Here is a 19,769-nt window from a genome sequence, read left to right as displayed (position 1 = left end):
GCATACGGGATCACACACCAAGACAACCAATTACTACAAGACGCTTTTCAATTTCAAATCCTTTGCAATGGGGTTCCACCCGGTTTGTATAAGGTGCACACATGCATGTTTCTTTAATTTATTTCACTCGCTTTGTACCATAGTCACACGAGCTTGTGGTTGTTTCTTAATCTAATAGTCCTTTCTTATATGATCTTAATAACACATATTTCATAGCATTATTTTGTATTTTGTCCGCAAATCACTTGTTCTAAATGTGTATGACATTTTAATAATGGATGCAATTCCTTGAAATCCGATGCACTAATTGTATCCAGCGTTTTTGATATGACTTGCTTCTTTATAAATAGTAAAAAGGAAAAAGAAAAAAAAAAGCTGAGAGTACACTGACCACACTATTTTCCTAAGTAACTTTTTAATGTATGTCAGCGTATAAGTGAATGTACAGAGTGTCACATGTTGGGGTGTGATTGGAGAGACCTATCGGTAAATAACCTTACATTTCAGTAAACCGCGAGGGGGCGGGCGGTACATTGCAAACTGCTTCTGATGTTGATACTATTGGCATGCAGAAGGTCCCTTAGACAGTTTCAGCCTAATTTATAAGGCATTAAGTTGCACACATTCTAAGTTGTTGGCACTTATTTTGCATTCATTTCTGAAATCGTAAGATTTTGTGTAAGGTAACAGTTTGGTCTTGTTTTGTGAAGTGCTGATTTTACATTTTAGCTTTGGAATTTGGTGTTTTGTTCTATAGGAAATATAATGTGACTTTTGAATAAACAATTTTGTCATCATGATTGTTATCTTTATGATCACCCACAAAACTTTAGAAATACAGGATTATGTATTATTTTAATGTTTGGTGTAAAAATAAATAATAACACACAATTCAATGGTAAAATCCCAATTCTAACCATACAAAATATAGTCGTCAAATATGATCATGATTTACTCAATTATGATCTAAATCATTTCGCTTATGAGGTGAAAACTAATGATAAGAACTTTCCCTAAGATTCACTCTCAAATAAAAACACCCCCTATTGGATTCAGCAATGTCTCTGGATCCAGTCAATTGTCCTGAATACTAAATAATCACCGGGAATAACCGGGGCTTGTGGTTAGTAAATTCTCCAAATACAACAAATAGGGCCAAAGGAATGTTTTTCTTGGCAGTGGACGAATGGATCCTGCAGAACTAAACAGAGACCTTCATTCCTGTATAAATGTTTACATGTTTACTAGTAAGTTGCACCTACAAGTATACTTGTTTGCTTAGGTAAGGGGGTAGTTTACGCATTCTTCCCCAGAAGAATCTCGCCTTGAGAGCGCAGTGAGATCCACTACAACAATGGATCACGTCTGAGTGTTCAGGCGAGAGAGGTTGGAGCGAAAAAAAAAAAAAAGTATAGGGGGAGGGTTGGCATTTTTTCCTCCCAGCGGAAGGAGACGTATCGCTCCTGCAGGACAATGTGTAAGAACCGGAGCCGTAGCAGCGCCACCAACCCACCCCGACCCGAGGCCAACATGGACGAGACCTTCATTTAACGCACGTTATATCGTATCCAAAGCGTTCTTTTTGTACTGAGGTTGAGGCTGGGGTTTTGGGGGAAGGATAAGGATTTGTGCGAGAAGGGGAAAAAAAAGGGGGAAGGCAGCGATGAGAATCCTGCGTTGAGGAAAGAAAGCGAGGCGGCGGGGCCGAGAAGAAGGGAGAAAGATGGGTGCCTTGCTACGGACCACTCTGTTGTTGTGTAGTTTTTGTTTGTTGATACAAGGTGAGTCCGTCTTCCCTTTTACCCCCATCCCGCGCCGGGTTCATGGTCTTGTGTAAAGTGCTGAATGTCGTCTGTGTATGGATGTATACCGTCATATTGAAAAGGGTTTCAGGGCTTCACGTTTACTAATAACCGGAGCGGGCCCACTTGGAGGCTTGGAGGTTTTTATTAGCAGCGAGCTAACGTAGCCGAGTCAGCTCTGCGTCCAGCCCTTCTCCTCCTGCTCTGTTGTCTACCCTAGTCCACGTATATCGTGTTTTAGTGGCTAAAACCACGTCTCACAGAGTCCAGCCCTTCGTATGGTGGATGTCCAGTGGCTTCAGTTTCCTTTCATCCAGAGGAGGGAATGTTGGACTCCAAACTATTAAAGGTTGCAGGGGACTGTGCGCAACTTGGGTGAATGGTGAGCTCCGACCATAGGGACTATTATAAGGACTATTTTGGCTCCTTTTTTAAGTAATGTTTTCAACGACTGTATTGTCTTCGTTCACTTAATCCCCAGTATTTGCATGGACGGGCAAACCAACCCGCTAACGTTACCTACCCGGTCTGTATTTATTTGGATAGCTGTGTCTAGACCAAAGGGCTCGAAATTGTCTCCCCCCTTTTCTTGCTGCTTTGATCTACCATTCACAAACCAAGCCATGCACCACCTAAGCCACCTGTGTAACAATATATAGATCAGCATTAGTTATGTAGTAGTAGTAAATTGCATGTTGTGGTTATCTGTGTGACTCGAGATGATGCCAATTACAAAGTTGACTTTAAGCACAGGGGCCAGTGATTGCTTGACCACGTCTTCCAAGCATCATCCATAAAGAGTCCAGCATCTGTTGCAATCTAGTAATGGGCTTGATTGATGTACTTTCAAACACGGTACAACATTTATAAATTCCACTATTAACCAACGCTGAGGGATTTTGTTCCATTCTACCTCCCAACAGATGGCTCACCTTGCTTTAATAAGCTTTCTTTCCCCAAATGAGAAAAACATGTCTTTCAAACACAAAGCGTGTGTAGTGGTGCTTATTAACACTTTTTTATGTGGTTTGTGCGAGCTTGTTCGTTGTTCTATGAAGACTAAAGTCTTCCTTTAAAGACAGATTCGGACGGCTCTGCATGTGTTTCTGCTTCCAAAGTTAAGATGTTGTGTCTTATTATATGGAGCATTCAAGACGTGTATTGATTCCACAACCTCAAGTTTAGTCTGTGAAGCTAATCATCAAGGTTAAACAAGATAGACGATAGAAAGGTACTTATTCTCTGGGGGGAGAAGACCCCCCGCCCCCACCACTTAAAGTACTCAAGCATTGCAGTCTAATAATTGTATAATCTCAAATGTATAACTTGCTGCTGCAGCACACTGTATTGATTTTGGAATTGAAGCCATTTTTAGGCTTTTTAATTAAATAGCCTGGAAAAGATCAAATAGCCCTTTGAGGGTGTTTAAGTAAACAATGTGGGCATGCACGTGCACATTTCTTTTTTTGATTTGTTTCGTGGTTAATTTTACCACTACATACATCGTCATCAATCTTACACATTTTCCATCCGTTTGCTCTACACGCTACTTCTGAAAGTATAACTGATCTTTCTTGAAGCGGGCCATAAGTATTCACTCATCAAATCAGGACACACGATTCTCAGTTGACTGGTTGGCATTCGTGACGAACACGTTATTATGGTCGTCCGCAGTTCGCGTTAAAGACAAACTTCCAAATAAGTTGTTCGGTCTCCTCCTATACCCGAGACTGTTACAGCCTTTGGCCCGTAGCCTCACACACGGTTCACCTCCAGTTCACCAGCCCTAAAAGCAAAAGTTGCATATATTGTCACTTTATTTTACACATGTCCGCACAGGAGGTCCCGTATTAGGGACCCGTTTTGTCAGGTTCCCCGCCGTACTTCCTCTCACGGCATAATTGAGTGGGTCCGGGATTCTGTGATTTCTCCAAATATTTGGAGACGGAAATGCCCCCGCGGAGCGCCGACATGCATGTGCAGAGGGGACTGCGCTGCATGGGGGCTGACCCTGATAGTGATCCTGTGGTATGTGTTGCTAGATGTGTCAAATTGAGGTTAGGAACGGTGCCAAGGAGCAGTAGAGGTAGCGCACGTCCTAGCCCCCCCCACATCTACCAACTCTCACTTCCTGCACTGTGTGTGTGTGTGTGTGTGTGTGTGTGTGTGTGTGTGTGTGTGTGTGTGTGTGTGTGTGTGTGTGTGTGTGTGTGTGTGTGTGTGTGTGTGTGTGTGTGTGTGTGTGTGTGTGTGTGTGTGTGTGCCCTGCAGAACGCCACTCCATAAAGTCAGAGTATACTGGTTCCCAGAAACAGAGCTAACCAAGGCCTATATGGAGTTGCAACAGCCAGAATGTAATTCCTCTGTGCCCTTGGGTTTGCGGTCTGCTTTATTGATCCAATGTGTGCTCCTCCCCCCTCTCCTCCCCCCTCTCCTCCTCCTCGACTCCTCCCCCAGGCGTGCCCCTCTTGCTGTACGCTAACCGGCGAGACCTCCGGCTCGTGGACGCGGCCCACGGGAAGGCCAACGCCACGGTGGTGGTGGGCGGGCTGGAGGACGCGGCGGCGGTGGACTACGTCTACGCCCGGGGCCTCATCTACTGGAGCGACGTGAGCGAGGAGGCCATCAAGTGCACCGCCTTCAACCGGTCGGGGGACAGCAGCGCCCAGACGGTGGTGGTGTCCGGGCTGGCGTCGCCCGACGGCCTGGCCTGCGACTGGCTGGGCGGGAAGCTCTACTGGACGGACTCGGAGACGAACCGCATCGAGGTGGCCGAGCTCGATGGATCTTTACGGAAAGTTTTGTTTTGGCAAGAGCTGGACCAGCCGAGGGCGATAGCCCTGGACCCAGAGAGGGGGTGAGTGTCGTGTTTTATTCAGTGTGTTACGTATCCGTCGTGTATTATGTATCCATTAAGTCCTGAGGAACCGGCAGGACCAGGTCCTTATTGGTAGAGTTATGGTTGGACGTCGACGCAATGACCACGCAGTCGCTTTGACGCACCCGTGAACCCCTTTTGGTTCAGAGTCGGGTTTACTTTAGCGGATAAATCACAGCCCTTGCTGCTGGGTCGCCTCGAAGCAACGATGCAATTGTTGGGAGGCGCACGTCAGGCCCTTGCGGTCGACGCAAGGAGGGTCCGCAAGGGTGACGTGGGTCCGTAAACCCTCTTGCACCGCGTCGACGTCCAACCGGAGCTCTACCTTTACACATGCTCTGTGACGACTGACTGACGAGCAGGTGAGAAGGGGCAGGGAAATTTGGTTCTTCTCCTAGAACCACTTTTGGTCGACGCGCACCTCTGACATTGTGAAGCTCCACGCGGAGGGTACGTGAATCGCGCTTCCACACCGATGTTGAAACTGGCGACGAACGGCATGGCCTTCCGTGGACAGTCCGCAGACGGTTTGAACGGGTCAGTGCCCGCTTAGCACGCACTTTGTGAGGGTCTGGCCTGACAGGCGCAGGGTCACGGTCCAAACACGCGCTTTGTGGAGATGCGATGGTTCGACAAACAGGCTTTGTGAGGACTCACCTGAGAGGCAGCGGAGATGGGGGCGGGTCTAAACACTCGCCATGTGAGGTCTCACCTGAGCGGCAGCGGAGATGGGGGCGGGTCTAAACACTCGCCATGTGAGGTCTCACCTGAGAGGCAGGGGAGATGGGGGCGGGTCTAAACACTCGCCATGTGAGGTCTCACCTGAGAGGCAGCGGAGATGGGGGCGGGTCTAAACACTCGCCATGTGAGGTCTCACCTGAGAGGCAGCGGAGATGGGGGCGGGTCTAAACACACGCCACGTGAGGTCTCACCTGAGAAGGGGCAGAGTCCCACCACACAGCATGTGAGGAGGACACACCTGAGAAGCAGGGGAGATGAGGGTGGGTCCCAACACACACTTTGTGAGGACTAACCTTTGTCCGCTACAGAGACTCTCCGGGCCTGGGATTGGGTTGCAGGGCCGGAGAAAAAACAAAAAAAAAAGAATTCTGCAAAATATGTGACCGGTGTCCACCAAATTCCCCCCGTAAAAGACAAACAATAGGGGCAGTGTTGAGGTTTCTTTCCTCCTTGCTGTTCCTGGGGAAGGAGAGGTGGGGGCGCGAGGTCTTTATCCTGAGCTGATACAGAACATTCCTCCAGGCCATCAGAGAGGCGGGGGTAAGAGCGACCGTGTGTGAGATTGAGTCGGCCAGTGGTCCCCGACTGTGGGTCGGGGGACCACTCGGGGTCCCCTGATACGTTCATGGGGTCTCTGGAGGTTGCAGACCTCATCGATTGATATTTGACAATCCATTTTAGCAAATTGTAATTATTATTTTTTTCATGTCTCAGAGTCCTGTATTTACGAACCGACTGCCTATTGATTCATAGCCACGAGCAAACTAATGCTGATCAACAAGTATGACGAAGAGCGATGTGTTGACGCTCACCGGGACATTGATACCACCGGGCAAATATTGATGGGGTAAAAACTATTTGCGTGCAAGCAGGTAAACACTAAAGTTCAAGCTGGGGTCGCAAACCTCTTGAGCGCTAGAAATGGGGTCGCGGCCTACTGAACGCTGATAGCCGAGAGAGAGAGAGAGAGAGAGAGAGAGAGAGAGAGAGAGAGAGAGAGAGAGAGAGAGAGAGAGAGAGAGAGAGAGAGAGAGAGAGAGAGAGAGAGAGAGAGAGAGAGAGAGAGAGAGAGAGAGAGAGAGAGAGAGAGAGAGAGAGAGAGAGAGAGAGAGAGAGAGAGAGAGAGAGACCCCCCCCACCGTGGCGCTGCCACTGCTTTCACACGCGAGCAGCAGAATGCCTCTCGGGTTACCTCATCCATTCACTTCGCAGAATCGGCCGTCGAGGCGATCTCCCTGGCCGCGCTGCGGTTGCAAAGGAGTCAGTATTTCGGTCCGCACCACCTTGGTAACAGAGAAAGTGTTTTCGCAGACGTCACAGTCGGACTTCTTTAACCTGTTTGTTTACTTTTCCCGCACTCGCTAAGCTAGGGGGTGTTTTGAATGATGTGTGCGGCTCCTATCATTCCGGCCGGCTCTTCCTCAGTGATGCGTCACCAAAATAATGACAGGCGCAGGTATGTCATCAATGGTCGGGTTTTAAGGGCAACTGCTTTGAACACAAACCCATTTGTGCAAGACAAAAAAATGTACACTTGTGAACCAACCTCCCATCTACGTTCCACTTTCAATACATTCTAACAAAAACAAACATGGAGGCTTGTTACTCCGTAGATTGTCCCATTAATCCAGTTTTACGCCACTATGCATGTCCTTGTAAGTACTTCCACAATGTGTGGAATATTCATGGCCATGGGAGGCTCCAGGTCACACAATAGGCCCACGTGGGTGGCCATTGGCCACTGCTCCTCCAATGGGTGAACAGGAGAGGGACGAGGAGGAGAACCTTGTCCTCACGGCCGGTCGACGTGGAACCCGACCCCAGTGGGAAGAGTTGATCAGGAGAACTGGGGAAGAACAAACACACAGCTGGTGGTGGATCCAAGCCTGTTCTCTGGGCCCAGATAGGATTATTAATCTGTTCTCTGGTCCCAGATTATTAACCTACTGATGGATTCATTTTCAAAAGTGCGGTTTTTGTCCGACATCTACATGATGAGTTATGACCACGCAAGCCTTTTAATTTTTCGAAAGGCTCGTACAAAGTTTTACACAAAGTCTTGTGTCTCTATTGTTCCACCTACCAGCTGTTTGTTCAGTTTGAGGGACTGGGGAGGTCAGCTCCCACTTTTCCTTCGCTGTGACACACATTGACATAACGCCAGCTCCGATAAACTCAGAGCTTGCTTGTAGCCTTGTACCCCTATTTTGCAGCATGAGATAATTTGAAACGTTTCCCTCAAGCAAAATACAGTGACCACATTCACGCGACGCACTGTTATTATGGGAAGAACAACATTAGTCAATTAAATAAGCGCAGTCCTCGTTTACGATATGAAAACACCAAGTCGTTTGCACCGAGTGAATGTGGTCGATTCTGCATGCAATGTAAAATAAAATAAAAGTGCACGTGTTTTCTTTTTGGGCAAATAATGTGAGATAACCTCACAATCTCACGTATAACGAGGCCAGTGATTTAGGGACTCCAATTTTAAAGCAACGGTTAAGTTTTGCCATATAAACCTCAGTAAAGTTCTCTCAGGGCAATTCAAAAAACTCCTGAAAAGTCGACATTAGTTCACCGGCCAATATCACTATTAAGTTTTTCGCTTCTTCTACTGAACATCTGTTAAAGTGAAAGAGTGTCCATCCCTTCATCAAACCCCCATGCACCGCCTGGTCCACCAGTGGCTTCCCTCGGTGACACGATGGTGCGCTGAACCCGTTACCATCATGGCTCTGGTCTTGTGTTACACCCAACAGGCTGGGCCTGAGCGGGCCCACCAGGTGACCAAGGTGGGTAACCCGAGAGGGGTGGGTGTACAAAGGACCGGACAGGTAAGGGGATCCTGGTGTAGGGTTGACTGTGCATGGATACACGGTCCACCGTGGCAGGGCCTGTCCACGATACAGTCCCAGGCACCGGGGGCCTTACACAATGGACCCTGTTGGAGATCACTCTCTCTCGCTCGCTCTCGTAAGGCGATAAGGGGGGGGGGGGGGGGGGGGGGGCTGTGTTCCTGCTTTGATCGGTTCTACGGTCATTTGACAACAGCTGCAGCTCTGGTTTCGGTTTGTGCGTTTCGATCGAGGCTAAGTGAACTGAAGTGGTTTGTGAGTTCATTAGCGATCGACCCAGCCCTATGGGTCAGAGGGCGGCGTGCACTTTGACTTGGGGGTTTGTTGTGACTAAGGCTGGGGAGCTTAACGGGAGACCACAAGACGTTGCACATGAATAGGGATGACAAAAGGTTTGCTCCGTCATGCGGTCTTCCGCTGCTCACCACGTTGGTAATGTGGTGGTGGTCTCCTCATTGTAAAGGAAACGATGGAGCTTGGCCGGGGTGACGCTTCTTGGCCGGTATTTATACTAACGAGGTTTTCATTGCGTCAACGGTAGTCGTGGTTTTCCCCTATTAACCAACCACCGTTACAGGGGATAACAAGAGTGTGCTACTCTGGAGATCCAGAAGACACATTTAGCGCAGGGCCACATCCTGTTTTATGTCTTGATACTTGAGCCGTCCCATCCCTGTTTCAGTGGGCTCCAGCGTGGCGGAATATCTAGACCCTTCTCCCTGGAGGCACGCGGGAGAACGACAGTCAGTTCGTACACATGCACAGCCGAACGTGGTTACAGATGATCATACTTACTACAGCAACAAATACACGGTCACTAACTTAACCGGCGCATTCAATAGAAGTTAAGTCTGTTGAAGACGTGATCTAAGTGTCAGTGAGCAGTATTTAGTGCGGTTAGTTTGCTGTTGATCGTCTACTTTTTCAACAGGTTCAAGAACTTTAATGTAACGTTAGTCATTTCAACTGTTGTTGAAGAATTAAAGTTGAGAGCTGTAATCGATGAAGACGACATCGGCGACTGATTTATTCGAGAAATAGCGATTTCTCTTTTGTGACTTGAAATGATAGAAAGGGGGAAGCAGCGAGTTAAGCAGCAACATTGACGAAACCTCAACCACAGCCATCCCCAGTGTGGAGTAACCCCACATGGGAAAGAGACGCATAGATTAGAATGTAAATGTACCCGGGCCCAGATAAAAGAGGGCCGGTAATGTATTCATTAGTTTTATTTAAATCGCCAGGATATTTTCTCACTACTCCCCCTGTCCTCAATCTCGCTCTCGTTGTTTCTCTCTTTCCCTGTCGTTGATTCTCTCTCTCTCGTTCTCGCTCTCTCTCTCTCGTTCGCTCTCGCTCTCGCTCTCGCTCTCGTTCTCTCTCTCTCTCTCGTTCTTTCTCTCTCTCGTTCCCTCTCTCTCTCTCTTTCTCTTTGCCTCTCTCTCGTTCCCTCTCTCGTTCCCTCTCGCTCTCGCTTTCTCCCTCATGTCGGAGCGGCAAAACACCAGATGCCGCACGCCACGGTATCACGCTAGTGTGCGTTCTCAGCACGCCGCTCACGGTCTCCTCTGGAGTCCCGATGACGTCGCTCACGTTGCATCGAACCAGATTCCCGTCGATACGACCCGGGTAACGTAACGTCGAACCCGACTCTGCGGTCGACTGCAAACTTCACGTGCATGAAGAGACATCCAGCAACACACTTGAATGAAACGCAAAGTACGTTCTTATCTCGGGGTGCGTCTGTGTTTGATCTTCCGCCATCAATATCCCCCCCATCTGTTTTGCTTTTTTGCAATTTACATTTAGGCCATTAAAAGACCGACAGACCATCCAGAGCGACCTACATAGAGCACATTAGGCAGAAGAAAGATAAACGAATGTATATAACGCTGTCGGCACAGTACGGAGTCGATGGGTTAGATATGATACATTTTGAACAGTGAGTCGATGGGTTAGATATGATACATTTTGAACAGTGAGTCGATGGGTTGGATATGATACATTTTGAACAGTGAGTCGATGGGTTAGATATGATACATTTTGAACAGTGAGTCGATGGGTTGGATATGATACATTTTGAACAGTGAGTCGATGGGTTAGATATGATACATTTTGAACAGTGAGTCGATGGGTTCAGCCTCGGACGACGTCGGACACACTCATGTTTTTCGGGGCTGCTCACGACACTTCTCCGTCAGCCTGTTCCCGCTCTCCGAGCGATCCTTCGTCCGGGTTCGCCTGAACTCTGTTCCACCGCTGCCAGTCGGCGCGGGGGGGGGGGGGGGGGGGGGGGGGGGTCAGATGGCGTCCAACACGGCCCGTCCCGGCCTAATCGCACGCGAGGGGAAACCGCAGCACCACTGTGCCCCCCCCCCCCACCAGAAGGTCCAACCAGAGAGAGAGAGAGAGAGAGAGAGAGAGAGAGAGAGAGAGAGAGAGAGAGAGAGAGAGAGAGAGAGAGAGAGAGAGAGAGAGAGAGAGAGAGAGAGAGAGAGAGAGAGAGAGAGAGAGAGAGAGAGAGAGAGAGAGAGAGAGAGAGAGAGAGAGAGAGAGATGAGCCAACCCCCCCTGTGTGTGTAAACATCTAAACACATCCTCTGTTTCATTAGCATCCCACGCTATTTGAAGTGGCCACTTTCATTTATGCATAAAACGGCAAATTGCTTGCATACGTTCCTGCCCAGCGTTGGGGGTTCTCTCTTCCCCCCCCCCCCCTTGCCTGTTTGTGTGTCAGACATATCTCATGCATGTGCTCCACAAAGAACTTATTGTTGAGCTGCCAGCTGTTTCTTTTTTTTCTAGCTTTGTTTTTATACGGTTGTTTTGGTTTAGATTTTTCCTATTGTTTTTTTTTGGTGCGGCTTGGTGGTTTTTTGTTGTCTTTATTCGTGGCAGATATAAGTGCACTGCGTTCATTGTGCGTTGGTGTGTGCTTTTTCCCGTTTCTTTCGGGCTCTGAAAGTGAAATGAGGGAAAAAGTATGTGTTGTTGTGAGAGCCCCCCCCCCCCCCCCGGGTCGTGTTATTTCCCAGAGTTCATACAACTCCTGCTTTGTGTTTTCCGACACGCTCGTGCTCCCCGCGTTGCTCATCCACACGTTATTTCCCTCTTCCTGTGCGTACGTCAGTCGCAAATACGTAGAGGCTCCTGTCTATCCCAGTTCGCCCGGTCTTCACCCGGCGGAAGAGGCGAAACTTCGACCTCGCTGTACCGGAGTTAGTATGAGAAACAGGCCATCGGTCAATTCGTCTTCTCTTGGGAAACGTTTCAGCTCTTTTTAATTAGTTTGTACTTTCGGGGCAGATATCCACACACAAACATACTGTAACTCGCTTTGATGCTACGTGACTTCTGCGTAGCAAAGTGTAATGCTTTAATTACTCTGATTATTTACAGGGAATGTTTGGAAAGCCCATTTGGCCCCCGGCCTCATTGGAACATCATTAGAGGGTGATTATTATTAATAATCGCTAGATATCTAACGGCTGGCTAAATGAACTTTGGCACATTCCTTATAATAACCATCGTATGTGGTTGTGTTTGTCGACGTGTTGCGTTGTCAAATCGGATGTTACGGATGTTATGGTATAATATTGATATAATAACAATATGCACCGTCAGTCTGACAGTCACATGTCGTCTTGTTTTGGTACGATGCAGCAAAGCGACCAAAGTGTATCGCTGATGAATACTTTCAACTTCTCCATGTCTAAACATGGAAAATATAACACAGTAACCGCAGAGTGGGTGGACCATCAGTTGGGCCGTGGTGCCGTCGGTCAGCTACTGCTACACCACAGTGCACTGGCTGAAGGTTAAGGCTATTTTGGATGGCTGGGAGGAGGGGGGGGGGGGGGGGGGGGGAGGAGGAGTCTATAAACCGGCCCCCCGTGGTCGTCTAGCTCCCACATGTGCCCGCGCGTTTGATCCCGGCCCTGTAAAGTGCGCAGCTACATCCTGACACACACACACACACACACACACACACACACACACACACACACACACACACACACACACACACGTATGTACCCCTGTCTAGATCGTATAGTTCTGCGGGGGGGGGGGGGGGGAATGATGGCCGAATTTACCGTGGAACGTCGTGCTGGACCGGGTTCAAGTTGACTGATTAATGCATCAGGTAGCAAATACAATACAGCTCTTGTGGCGGAGAAGAGAGGGAGGGACGGGGGGGGGAGGGGGGGGAAGAGAGCTCCCCCATTTTTTGCCCTCCCCCCCTTTCTTTTCACTGATCAGAGAAGTCTGTTTGACTGGCTTTGTTCTCTGGGCCAGATAGTTTGTGTTATTTTTTTTTTTCTGTGGGAAAATCCTTTCCTGCGAGCCCTGTACTGGGTGCACCTACAAAGGCAGACGGCCCCGGAGTATCGGTGTAGTCAGACGAAGGGTGGGGCCGGCCTCTGGGACGGCTCAGCTCGTTGTTTATAAAGGGAGAAGCACTACGGGCCCCGCGGGCCTGGAGGGCCACTCAGGGCCTGAGATGGCCCCTATGTTTCTCCTTTTCTTTCTGTGTTACACCGAGATGAAGCCCTTGTGTTATCACTACCGTGTTACTCGTTAACGTGCGCGGTAATGGGTTGATAAACCTTGTTATTTGCATAATGAATGAATTAGTTCACATCTTCACACGCAGACTCTTATGAGTGTGTTTGAGAGTGTCAAAGTATACCATTTTTGTGTAAGACGTTGCTATAACCTAGTCCGTTCAAACAGCGAAGCTCTTCAGACGGATGCCAGTGCTGATAAAAACCAGGGCGAAAAAGAAACCAAGCCATGAGAAGGTCACGGCGGTACAACACGCTATGTGGTTTGGCATGACAGGAATCCTGTCTGGTGCCAGCAGAGTCTGGCACCGAGGCAACGCTAATACACGGCACGCATGCACATAACCATCTCCCAGCACGTGACCCCAGGCTCCGGCCTGTCCATGGCTACACCTTCATCCCCCAACCACCTCCACCACCTCCACCTCCACCACCACCACCACCTTTTACTGCGACGCACACCCCAAACTTGACTTTTACATTCAGGGGAGTTCGCTGACGCTTTTATCCGAGGCGACTTACAACCGTTCATTCACACGTTCACACGCCGACGGCGGAGTCGACCCCTCAGGGCGACAGCCGGCTCGTCAGGAGCAGGCGGGGTGACGGCGTCTCGCCCGGGGACACCTCCGCGCTCGGCTAGGAGGAGCCGGGGATCGAACCGACTACCGTCCGGTCAGCAGCCAACCCGCTCTGCCTCCTGAGCAAAGCCGTCGCCCAACCTAACCCACTGCCCCGGCCGGTTACCATCACTACCACCAACAACAACAACAACAACAATAATATGCCTTTCTACTCCACAAGCCGCCCCTGGCGTGCTGCCATGCTCTCTCCCCCGGGGGCCAAATAGTGGCGGCGCCGGCAGAGACTGAAGGGTGGAAGCATTGTGCGCCGATCTCCAGAGTGTCAGTCGGCTGGCACGGGCCCGACTCGCATTCATTAAAGTCTCCCGTGCTGCTGTCCCGCGCTCCTATTGGACAGCGTCACCCCGGTGGGCGGGTCGCTCTTCCCCCGCGTCCAATGGAACTATGAAAACAAAAATGGCACGGCATTCCGCATCCGTCTCTTATCGTGTGTGTGTGTGTGTGTGTGTGTGAGGGAGCCTGGACGGGTTTCAAAGCAGTAGCCGGTCCTCAGCTGTCCAAACACGGCATCGCTTCGGGGCGGCGCTCAGAACAAGTCTTTTCTCTTTCGAGCCCCTCTGGAGGATCTCCTACCTCCCGTCTCGAGCTCTGGAATCCCAACGGAGGCCGTCGCGCTCCTCCTCCTCCTGCAGGTGTTTCAACAACGAGCCGAGTGCCGGGAATCGCACTGCTGGGGTCGTGGCGGAGGGGGGGGGGGGGGGGGGCGGGTAGTATCGGTGAGGCTCTAGTGGTCGTGGCGGGGGGGGGGGTTAGTGTTTTGTTGGACTCATTAAGGATAACTCAGCGTTGAACGCAACCACTGGGGCTGCTGCGGCGCTATTGTCTGACTCACCAGGTGCTCTTCAAGGGGGGGGGGGGGGGGGGGGGGGGGGGAACACGCACACACATACATACTGTATACACACACACACACACACACACACACACACACACACACACACACACACACAGTCAGTCTAACTGCACTGTCAGTCACACATACACACCGTCTCAATCGCACACACACTGTCTCTCACTCGCACGCACACACACTGTCTCTCACTCGCACACACACACTGTCTCTCACTCGCACGCACACACACTGTCTCTCACTCGCACACACACACACTGTCTCTCACTCGCGCACACACACACTGTCTCTCACTCGCACACAATCGCACTGTCTCTCACTCGCACGCACACACACTGTCTCTCACTCGCACACACACACACTGTCTCTCACTCGCACACAATCGCACTGTCTCTCACTCGCACGCACACACTGTCTCTCTCAGTCACAACAGTGAAGTGTCTGGACTTGCCTGTTGTGGAAATGCAATAGTTTGAGGGAATGTCCTTCCTTCAGTTCTTCCTCATTGTTTAATTTTCCCGAGTCCTTTGTTAGCTCGGCTCTGTTCCACGCTCCGCCGGCTAGCCTTGCCTAGCCTTGCCTAGCGTGGCTACCTTGGCCAGAGCAGAACTTGTTCCACCACATTTGACTGGGTTTCGATTTGTGGTTTTGCAGATGGTGGGAGGGGGGGGGGAGGGGGGGGATTGATCCGAGAGACACTCGCCTCCGCACTGCATTTCTACACCATCCATCGAGAGCTGCCTTGGTTTCAACTTTTCAAACTTTTGAATGGAACGCCTCCGGGCACGAGCGTTACAGCAGCAGCAGCAGCAGCAGCATCGATCCTGGTGGAAGAAACATAAATCTCTTGTAGCTACCCCCTGTACGGTGAGCTGTTCACCTGCTGCATGGCTAATTGAGCCCACAGGGAGAACATTGTTTCTGGTGAACCAGTGTGTGTCAAACACGCTGCTAGTCATGCCTCTGTCCAAGCTCAGCCCGGTACCGTCGATGCACTCGTATACCATGTAAGTCTGGGTTTTCGCTCTTGTTATTTAGTCAATTTAGTTAAAAACTACAGACGACAAAAGTGGATTGGGTAAGACCCTTGTGCGGCCCTGGTGGCCCTTGTTTTGATCATCATTGGCGCTGATGAGCTGCTGTGAGTGAGTGTTGCCGTGCCAACAGGCCGCGGGCGAACACACAGTTGTCAGTGGTTGACAGATCTTGTCAAGGCAGCCATCTTGACTATAAATCACGGCGCATGCACATTGTGTTGGGGCTGAATACCGGAGGCCATATCCCTTTTATAGAAGACGATGTGTGTGTTTTAAAATCCTGAATAATTTATTTGTTACCCCACAGTGAGCGAGGACGTTTGGATGGTGAGGTTTAATTCTAGTTTTATGTTCCATAGTGGAACCAGTTTGGGCTCCTCTGTTCCAGTTCCAAACCTGAACTTTTGTCTGGTGCTTGCTGTTCAGGTGCCCTATTCTCACAGTTGGGCTGGGACAGAACACAGGCCACTGGGACAGACAGACGGTCGGCCACAGGCCGTCTAGCTAGCTAGTCAGTTTGCCCCATGGATATACACTGACTAGATATCGCCTGAACTGAGTCAGACGTGTGATCGTGGTAATAAAAAAAAAAAATATACAACATTGATATTTCATTTTATTTGTTCCATCATTACAACGAACACACGTGTGACGTTTGATGGAAACCAACCCGCTGGAAGATTGCTTAAAAATAAGGCGTTTTTGGAGTGATTTTGACCGGGAAAGGACCTCTGCCCCATCAGACGTTAATTCATTCAGGTTGGTGGTCAACCCGCGGCAAAATGGCAGCATTGTTGCCGCGTGGTTGACTTGACGCAAATGCATTTACACACAATTAAAAGACAGTTTTGGGAATTCAAGTGAGGAATTATACACCGGTACAATGTCCAGTGTTTCCGTATCATAAGTCCTCCAGTAAAGAGCCAAAGGCAACAAATGAGAGCGGCTCTGACTTTGATTTATTTCTCTAGCTTTTTACGTGCAACCTGGTGCGAGCCGCTAACGGGGGCCGAGCTCAGCGCGGTGCCCGTCCTGATAAAGGGTGTAATCGTGTGGCTGTAATCACTTGAATTCAAACTTAATACAAAAGGACCCGGTGGGCCGGCCCCTCCTTCAGGCTGGCACCGGGCACGCTCGGCCTCACGCCGGATAACGAAACGCGCTGAACTCCAAGGTTATCTGTTTGTCTTAAACCAGCGGGGCAATCTGGATCTCCTTGGCCCGCCGGTGGTTTCCCTTGTTTTTGTTTGTGCTCGGCTGATGCCTCCCCCGTCCTCCCTCCCTCCCCCCTCCCCCGCCCTCCCCCGTCCTCTCCGGCTGCGAGGGCTCGAATGAATGTTTTTTAAGGTTTAATATCAACATGGCAGCCTGCACTGAAAAATGTGAGTCTGTGGAGTTTGCTTGAAGTTTGTGCCAACCAAAAGCAGCAGCACAACACATTTATTCCAACGTCTTCAACTGAGGCACGCAGCAGAGTAGGGGTGGTGTGTTGCATATTTTGCTTTAAAAAATATATATTTATATTTATTTTTTTAAAGAAATTGAGTAAGATCGATAATCAGGTTTGGTTTGAAAAATTCAGAGATTTTAATCTTTATGCCAAATCGCCCAGCCCTATTCCCCCCCCCGCCCCCCCCCCGGTCTGGCAGTGTTCTCTGCAAAGGCCTGGTGAGGCTGGAGAGTCTGGAGAGTGTGGTGGTCTGTGTCTGGAATGTGAAGAGCGGACCTGGGCCTAAACCCTGGACCTGGGCTCACTCACTCCTGCTGGACGGCTCTCTGAGGACGGGGGTGTTTATGGACGGTGGGGGGGGGACGACGACTGTGTGTAGAGGTGGCTGTGGGGGGAGGGCGTCCAGCTGTGAAAGCAATTAGGGGGAAAACAAAGATGGCCCATTAGCCCCACAGCAGTCTTCCTCCTCACCCCGCGACCCCCCCCCCACCGGCTGGTTTGTTGTGCTGATGTGCTTCACAGGGCAGGATGTGTTAAAACCAGGGGTGTTTTCACCAGTTCCTCCCTCCCTCCAAACATGTGAGAGGTTTCACCTCGCTATCCGGTCTGGATTGGTCAGCAGAAAGTTTCTCTGCCCCAGCAGAAAGTTTCTCTGCCCCCAGCAGAAAGTTTCTCTGCCCCAGCAGAAAGTTTCTCTGCCCCCAGCAGAAAGTTTCTCTGCCCCCAGTAGAAAGTTTCTCTGCCCCCAGCAGAAAGTTTCTCTGCCCCCAGTAGAAAGTTTCTCTGCCCCCAGCAGAAAGTTTCTCTGCCCCAGCAGAAAGTTCCTGCGCATGAAAGTTGGAGAAAAAACATTCATATCAACATCTATAGAAACAACTAGCTTTTTCTTAAACAAGAACAGATGTCGTCTTCCAGAAAATTTTTGACTTCACTGCATGAATGTTGTAAGGGGCCAGACTCTTTCCCCTTACCGTTTATTATTTTCTCAGTTTTGTTTCTTTCATCCATCCAACTCCAAAGACTTTGCACTTTGTTTGTTTATGTGAGGAAGACAAATTGTTAATGTTGGGTGGTATGCCGCGGCCTTCAACACCTAACCGCCATGCACCCGTGCCCCCTTCTGCTTCCACTTCAAATTCCCCGGACACTTGCTCAAGTGTCTCTTGTCATTCTTGCCATGCTTGGGAGACCTTTGCCTGCTGGACTTCTATAAAAGAACCCCACCCGCCTCCCTTCTGCCGTAGAAGACTTCCTGAAGTGGAATTCATAGTAGTTCATAGTGATGCGCCGTCAGTGAAGTTCACAGACGGTCCACGTGCGGCCAAAGCAGTTGTAGTCGCCGTAACGTTGCTGTGGATGCACAGTTGTCTTATTCGACATTGGTGGTGCTTATAGTTATTGGAGCTACGCAAAACAAGTCGACGCATGAACTCCCTAAGAGCTCTGGGATGAGGTCGATTTTTGGTTCACGCCGGCAGTTAATTCACGTCCGCTTCACACTGCTCCCGGGCAAGGCCAGGGCAGACAGGAAGCCAGGGGGCAGGACTTCCTGCCTGATGTCGTACGTCAGACTCGCGACAGGCTCATCCTACGGGGCGCCCCCAGAGTCCAGACCGAGTGAACTCTGCCGCTCCCTCAGCGACCTCTGCGGTGAACGTGTTGACGGGATCCCTCGTTTCGCGCCGGGTTCCCACCGGCGCAGCGCACCAGTTCAGACAGACGCCTCGCTGTTTTTATTGGGCCGTTTCCCATGGCGCTCCAGGTGTGATGTCGGCGAGCTTGACTTGTTTTGTGATGAACGTTTAACCGTTGCATCGCGTTGAAATGCTCCTTCCTGGGGATTCCCCCACAGCTTCTGGTGTGGGATAGTGTGGTGGCTGGGGTGTCAGATCCCCGTCCAAAAGGGAGCGGGTTCGATACCCAACGTCAGCAACCCCCTTTAAAGGAATCCTTCAGAACGATGTCCAAGCTAACCGTTCCCGCTCCGTAACGGCGTGAATCCGAAATATAAATGAAATACTGGTTTTAACGGTTTCCCCCGCCTCCGTTCGCCCTCCCAGGTACATGTACTGGACCGACTGGGGGGAGGTCCCGAAGATCGAGCGGGCGGGCATGGACGGCACCCACCGTGCCATGATCATCGAGAAGGAGATCTACTGGCCCAACGGACTCACGCTGGACTACAGCGAGCAGAAGCTCTACTGGGCCGACGCCAAGTTCAACTTCATCCACCGCTCCAACCTGGACGGCACCTCAAGGTACAGTGGGGCACCGACGTTAAAGAGGCACTGCGCACAAGAGGTGGCGTTTTTGGGTTTGGCGCCACCTATAGGTCGATACCGGTTCCACTGGGGAGTTGAATCTGTGTTTTGTTACCTGGCGACCAATTGATGGTAGCCATACGTCAAAGTTAACCCTCAGAGTCTAACCTTTTGCCAAGTGATGTCATTTGCCATCAATATTCCAAATTACCGTTCACAAATGTTGTGTGGTTCAGTGTGCAGGATGTTGGGTTATAATGTTGGGTTACCCGCTCACCGTGATCCGAAGTAGGCTTCCATGATGATGGATATCGGTACTACTGTGTGGTGGAAGATTATATGTCTATATTTTCATAAATGCAATCAGTGCTACGATGATCGTTTTACTGGCAACGCCAGCCATTGAAATGGCCAAAAGCAGACGCTATCTCTGCCAAGTAAAAAATAAATGGCATGCATTTTGGTTCATGTATTTATAGTTGTATCTTTACTGACCCCAAAACACAATCAATAAAACCAATAGTCCTGTTGCTTTGATCAGCAGAACTTTAAAATGTAAAAATTCAAAAAGGTTTTTAAGGGGCAAAATGGTGTTGTGCCAATGGGTGTTCAACTACCAGCCCAAGGGTACTGGGTTCAGTCCCCTATGTCCTCAGCCCCATAGGGCTCTACCCCCCCCCCCC

The 19,769-nt window shown here is 50.0% G+C and overlaps 1 protein-coding gene across 1 annotated transcript in view; it reads left to right on the top strand.

The window, feature by feature from the left end:
- The first annotated feature begins 1,290 nt into the window (after window positions 1-1,290).
- Window positions 1,291-19,769, top strand: part of lrp6 (low density lipoprotein receptor-related protein 6) — a 58,777-nt gene continuing 40,298 nt past the window's right edge. Inside the window, exons 1-3 of the mRNA XM_056588194.1 lie at window positions 1,291-1,781; window positions 4,260-4,659; window positions 18,886-19,083. Of these exons, the coding sequence (XP_056444169.1) occupies window positions 1,724-1,781; window positions 4,260-4,659; window positions 18,886-19,083 (656 nt within the window). The 5' untranslated portion in view covers window positions 1,291-1,723. The remainder of the gene's footprint in view (window positions 1,782-4,259; window positions 4,660-18,885; window positions 19,084-19,769) is intronic.

Source organism: Gadus chalcogrammus, chromosome 4 (genome assembly GCF_026213295.1).
Source record: "Gadus chalcogrammus isolate NIFS_2021 chromosome 4, NIFS_Gcha_1.0, whole genome shotgun sequence".
Taxonomy (NCBI): Eukaryota; Metazoa; Chordata; class Actinopteri; order Gadiformes; family Gadidae; genus Gadus; species Gadus chalcogrammus.
The sequence above is the reverse complement of the archived record's forward strand: the minus strand, read 5'-3'. Positions and strand labels throughout refer to the sequence as shown.